The sequence below is a fragment of the Bison bison genome, unplaced genomic scaffold (assembly GCF_000754665.1).
Source record: "Bison bison bison isolate TAMUID 2011002044 unplaced genomic scaffold, Bison_UMD1.0 scf7180017845551, whole genome shotgun sequence".
NCBI classification, from domain to species: Eukaryota; Metazoa; Chordata; class Mammalia; order Artiodactyla; family Bovidae; genus Bison; species Bison bison.
The window spans coordinates 160551-166830 of NW_011476124.1; the positions used below are offsets into that span (position 1 = coordinate 160551).

General features: G+C 46.9%; 1 protein-coding gene across 3 annotated transcripts in view; it reads left to right on the forward strand.

The window, feature by feature from the left end:
- The window catches only part of C1RL (complement component 1, r subcomponent-like), an 11372-nt gene that overhangs the window by 3816 nt on the left and 1276 nt on the right, over positions 1-6280 (forward strand). For 2 of the 3 annotated variants that reach the window (XM_010835645.1, XM_010835652.1), the window contains 4 exons: positions 1904-2090; positions 3644-3769; positions 3905-3979; positions 5619-6277. In XM_010835645.1, coding sequence (XP_010833947.1) covers positions 1904-2090; positions 3644-3769; positions 3905-3979; positions 5619-6277 — 1047 coding nt within the window. The remainder of the gene's footprint in view (positions 1-1903; positions 2091-3643; positions 3770-3904; positions 3980-5618; positions 6278-6280) is intronic. The other variant, XM_010835635.1, reaches the window with a different exon arrangement.

The window sequence follows — 6280 nt, forward strand, 5'->3', positions numbered from 1 at the left end:
GCAAGGTAATATCTCTGCTTTTCAATATGCTATCTAGGTTGGTCATAACTTTCCTTCCAAGAAGTAAGCGTCTTTTAATTTCATGGCTGCAATCACCATCTGCAGTGATTTTGGAGCCCAAAAAGATAAAGTCTGACACTGTTTCCACATCTATTTGCCATGAAGTGATGGGACCAGATACCATGATCTTATCTGGTATCTGGTTTTCTGAATGTTTAGCTTTAACATTTAAAAAGAGCCAACTTTTTCACTCTCCTCTTTCACTGTCATCAAGAGGCTTTTTAGTCCCTGCCATGAAGTAATGGGACCGGACGCCATGATCTAATTTTTTTAAATGTTGAGTTTTAAGCCAGATTTTTCACTCTCCTCTTTCACTTTCATCAAGAGGTTCTTCTTTGTTCATTTTCGCTTTCTGCCATAAGGGTGGTGTCATCTGCATATCTGAGGTTATTGATATTTCTCCCAGCAATCTTGATTCCAGCTTATGCTTCTTCCAGTCCAGTGTTTCTCATGATGTACTCTGCATAGAAGTTAAATAAGCAGGGTGATAATATACAGCCTTGATGTACTCCTTTTCCTATTTAGAACCAGTCTGTTGTTCCATGTCCAGTTCTATTGCTTCTTGACCTGCATATACGTTTCTCAAGAGGCAGGTGAGGTGGTCTGGTATTCCCATCTCTTGAAGAATTTTCCACAGTTTATTGTGATCCACACAGTCAAAGGCTTTGGCATAGTCAATAAAGCAAAAATAGATGTTTTTCTGGAACTCTCTTGCTTTTTCGATGATCCAGCAGATTCTGGTTCTTCTGCCTTTTCTAAAACCAGCTTGAACATTTGGAAGTTCACGGTTCACATACTGCTGAAGCCTGGCTTGGATTACTTTACTAGTGTGTGAGATGAGTGCAATTGTGCGGTAGTTTGAGCATTCTTTGGCATTGCCTTTCTTTGGGATTGGAACGAAAACTGACCTTTTCCAGTCCTGTGGCCACTGCCGAGTTTTCCAAATTTGCTAGCATATTGAGTGCAGCACTTTCACAGCATCATCTTTCAGAATTTGAAATAGCTCAACTGGAAGTCCATCACTTCCACTAGCTTTGTTCATAGTGATGCTTCCTAAGGCCCACTTGACTTCACATTCCAGGATGTCTTGCTCTAGGTGAGCAATCACACCATCATGGTTATCTGGGTCATGAAGATCTTTTTTGTATATTTCTTCTGTGCATTCTTTCCACCTCATCTTAATATCTTCTGCTTCAGTTAGGTCCATACCATTTCTGTCCTTGATTGTGCCCATCTTTTTATGAAATATTCCCTTGGTATCTCTAATTTTCTTGAAGAGATCTCTAGTCTTTCCCATTCTATTGTTTTCCTCTATTTCTTTGCATTCTTCACTTAGGAAGGCTGTCTTATCTCTCCTTGCTATTCTTTGAAATTCTGCACTCAGATGGGTATATCTTTCCTTTTCTCTTTTGCCTTTCGCTTCTCTTCTTTTCTCAGCTATTTGTAAGGCCTCCTCAGACAACCATTTTGCCTTTTTGCATTTCTTTTTCTTGGGAATGATTTTGATCACAGCCTCTGGTACAATGTTATGAACTTCCATCCATAACATTGTACAATCCAGTTATTAAGTTTCCATTTCAATTCTTGAAATAAGGTGGGCTGTATGATGTAACTATGGCAGGCTAAAGAAATCGGCTAGATATCTGATCATAGATTGAAGAAACTTGGGAATCAGAAATGGAACAGGAACTGAGTTAAGGAAGTTTCCAGGAGGTGATACAGCTTCCAAACCCCAACTGTGTGCAGAACCTTCAAAGTGGGGCTGGGGTCCACACTCTGACATGACCCTATGACCATGGGTGGTCAGGTTTACCCCATACATGCCTACCCCCTCCCCTTGCAGCTCACAGCCAGTGGGATGGATCTTGGCCAGTTCTGCGGGCAACAGGGCTCCCTGCTGGGCAGGCCCCCTGGTCAGAGGGAGTTTGTGTCCTCAGGGAACAGTTTGCGGCTGACCTTCAGTGCACCAGCCTCTGAAGACAAGACCCCAGGCCTCCACAAGGGCTTCCTGGCTCTCTACCAAGCCGTGGGTGAGGGTGCCCCCCAGGGTGCAGGGAGGGAAGTCCCTGCCCACAGCCCTGGCCCCGGTATCTTTTTTTTTTTTTTTGGCTGTGCTGGGTCTTCACTGATGCATGCCAGCTTTCTGTAGTTGCAGCGAGGGGGGCTACTCTCCAGTTGCGGTGCTTGGGCTTCTTGCTGCGGTGGCTTCTCTTATTGTGGAAGGAACATGGGCTCAGTAGTTGTGGTGCATGGACTTAGTTGCTCCGTGGTATGTGGGATCTTCCTCAACCAGGGATCCAACTCATGTTGCCTGCATTGTAAGGCAGATTCTTAACCACTGGAACACTAGGGAAGCCCTCCCTGGTATCTTGAAGTGACCAGTGGAAGCTGAGACTGGGGGTTTGGGACACTGGGGCTTAGCCCCTTGCTGCCCAGCCTGCCCTCTGGTGAGTAGCCTGGTACCTGGGGCACCAGCTCAGCTCCATTTTTTCCCTGCAGATTGACAGGCCCAGTGCTGGCAGATCATCTCATATTTTAACAGAAGCTGAAAATTCAGATTTTTAAGTGAAATTCTAGATTTACAAATGGTAACCTCAGGCTTTTTGAAACATAAGACATGCCCGTGAGTAAAATTTTCAATAAAAATAATCTTCCTCTGATCTCTGGCCCTTAGTCCCTGGCTCCCTTGCCCAAAAATGACCCTGTTCTGTTTCCTGGGTATTCTTCCAAAGGCATTCTAGGCTCCTCGAATACAAGTACTGTGGTGTGTGTGTGTTGCATACTAGTCACGATGTTTTAAATTTGCCCTTTTTCATTCAATTAAACATATATATATATATATACATATATGCCATAACTTGTAGCTTGCGGGATGTTAACTCCCTGACCAGAGATCAAACTCAGGCCCTGGCAGTGAAAGTGCTGAGTCCGAACCACTGCACCACCAGGATTTAGGCAATTAGCATTGCCTGGTTCTCTATAAAGACCATACAATATTCCTTTATTGATGCATCATAGTATATTTAATCAGTCTTTCACTGATAGTTAGATCCTACAAAGAGTACTGCTCTGAATATCTTCTTATATACATTATTGAGTACATGCTTGAGGATAAATTCCTAGAAATAAAAAATTGAAAAATGTGTGCAATTTTAATTTTGATACTGCTAAATTTCCTTACAAAAGTTTTACTAATTTACACTCCCACTAACCACATATGAAAAATGTCTGTTTCCCCTTCCCTAATTTCACAGTTATTTTCAAACTTTTTAGCATTAACAATCTGATTGGTGAAAAACAATTCAAATAATTCAAATGTTTAAAAAAAGAAAAGACTGTGCTGGGAATTCCCTGTGATCCAGTGGTTAGGACTTGATGCCTTCACTGTTGAGGATCTGGGTTTAATCCCGGGTCGGGGAACTAAGATCCTCCAAGCTGTGATGCAATGCCAAATAAATAAAAAAATAAAAATTTCCAAAAGACTGTGCAAGTCAAACTAAATATGGCCACAGACCAGATTCAATCCCTGGGTTGCCAGTTTGCAATTCTGTTCTCCGTACTAATGACTGCTGTTTTCCTATAGCTGTGAATTATACTCAGCCCATCAACCAGGCCACTGGGGGCCCCAAGGCCATCCCCACACCTGGAGACAACCCCACTGAGATCCAGAGCTGCTGCCAGGAGCCCTATTACGAGGCCAAGCCCTCAGGTGAGTCCCCATCTGCAGAGGATTCAGCTCCTACCTGTCTTACTCCCCTCCCACCCCTGAGAGACCTGAGGCCTCTTTCAGCCCCTACCTCCCAGCTCTGAGCCTATTCTCTGCCTCCCTTGTTTCACTCCTCAGGGACACTCACTTGCACTGCCCAGGTGCCCTGGAAGCAGACCCAGAAAAGGGAGGAGGCTCCCCGCTGTGTGCCTGGTGAGTGGGCACCTGTGGTGCCATAAAGACAGCCGCTTCCCAGAAGGGCCTCAGCTGCGTTTGGGCCTGTGGGTGCCAGACGGCCTTAGAATAGAAAGGGGGAAGGAAAAGCAGAAAGTGAGGAAGGAAAGGGAAACCAAGAAGGCCCAGAAAAGGAGAAGCAAGGAGCTCACCCCTTAATCTTGAGGGTCAAAGGATAACCCGGAAAGGAAAAGCCATAAATAAGCTAATCAGATGGAAAATGAAAGAGGAAGAGAAACAGATGAGCTGAAATAAGAGAAAACCCTCTATTGGGTTTTCATAAAGCAGATATGGTCTGCTTTAAGGATACACGACAGGCTCTCTTCCCCCAAATATCTCCCTACCTTGATGCTATAGTGCCTGAAAGCCTAGCATAGTTTTAAAGCATTTTGTGTGTGTGTAATGTAAAGTTCATATAACATAAAAATCACTGAAGTGCACAATTCAGTCATTTTTAGCATGTTCATGATTTGTGCAACCGTTACCACTTATTCTAGAACATTTCCATCATCCCCCAAAGAGACTCCAACTCTACCTTCTCCCAGTCCTCTGGCAACCACTAACCACTTTCTATCTCTGTGGACTTGCCTGTTCCAGACATGGCATCTCAAGGGAATCCTATAATGGCTTTTGTGCCTGGCTTCTCGAAGTTAGTGTGATGCTTTCCAGGTTCACCCGCGCTGCAGCGCGTGTCAGGATCCCGTTCCTCCTCATGGCTGAATAGAATTCCACTGTGCAGACAAACCACTTTGTTTATCCATTCAGCGGCAGGTTGACATTTGGGTCATTTACACTTTTCTGCCTTTTATGGGTATTGCCACAGCGAGAACACCTTTAGTTCTCTTGGGTATAGACCTAGGAGTGGCATTGCTGGCTCACACACTAACTCTGTGTTTGCCTTTTTGAGGAATGGCCACACAGTTTTCCACAGCAGTTGAACCATTTTACATTCCTACCAGCAATAGAGGGCGGTTCAGATCTAGCATTGTTGGCTGGTCGTCTATTTGGTTTTGTTTTTAATTTTTTGACTCATTCAGCTTGTGGGATCTTAGTTCAATGACCAGGGACCGAATGGAATTGCCATGGCAGTGAAAGCACAGAAGCCTAACCAGTGGACCACCAGGGAATTCCCTCAGATCCACCATTTTTGAAACTCAGTCAAACATTGCCTTTCTAACCCAATCTTAGTACTTTTGTCAGGTTTTACTCCAGAGCCACAGAAAGCTCTAGGGGCAGCCTGACCTCGTGCTCTGGGAGGGGGAGATGTCAAAAATACAGAAATGACACACAAATAGACAGGAGACACCACAGACAAATGCTCCTTGCTGCACGATATTGTTCAAAGAAGGTGGCAGGAAGTCTAAAACAGTGGCTTAGGAAAAAAGGGGTGCAACTGGTTAAGAATCTGCACTTCCACTACACAGAGCACGGGTTCGATCCCTGGTCAGGGAACTAAGATCCTACATGCCTGCATGGTGAAGCCAAATAAGTAAATAAATAAAGGTGAAAATTAAAAAGCAGCTTTAAAAATGCCTGAGGAGGAAGAGGAGGTTGCAGAAGCAGGTTTTCAATAAGCGTCTCTTGATACAGCGCTGACTTTACCCCTCCTCTCTCTCAGTCTGTGGACGGCCGGTGGTCCCCATTTCCCAGATCCGGGAGTCCCTTGGCGCCTCCAGAGCTGAGCTGGGCAGCTTCCCCTGGCAGGCCCTCACCAGCATCTATGGCAGGGGCGGCGGGGCCCTGCTGGGCGACCGCTGGGTTCTCACCGCAGCCCACACCATCTACCCCAAGGACAGCATTTTGCTCGGGAGGAACCGGAGCGCCCAGGTGTTCCTGGGCCACACGGACACAGACCAGATGCTGGAGCTGGGCCGCCACCCCGTGCGCCGCGTGGTCGTGCACCCAGACTACCATCAGGAGGAGCCCCATGACTTCCACGGAGACATCGCGCTCCTGGAGCTGGAGCGCAGCGTTCCCCTAGGCCCCCACCTCCTCCCAGTCTGCCTGCCGGACCGCGAGGCCCTGTACCGGCCCGGCCGGTGGGGCTACGTCAGCGGCTTCGGCGTGGAGATGGACTGGCTGAGCACCAAGCTCAAGTACTCGCGGCTGCCCGTGGCCCCGAGGGCAGCCTGCGAGGCCTGGCTCCGGGAGAGGCAGAGGCCCGAGGCATTCACCGATGGCATGTTCTGCGCCGGGAACCAGACGCGGCCGCAGAGTGTCTGCCAAGGGGACAGCGGCGGCGCCTTCGTGGTGTGGGACGATCGCACCCAGCGCTGGGTG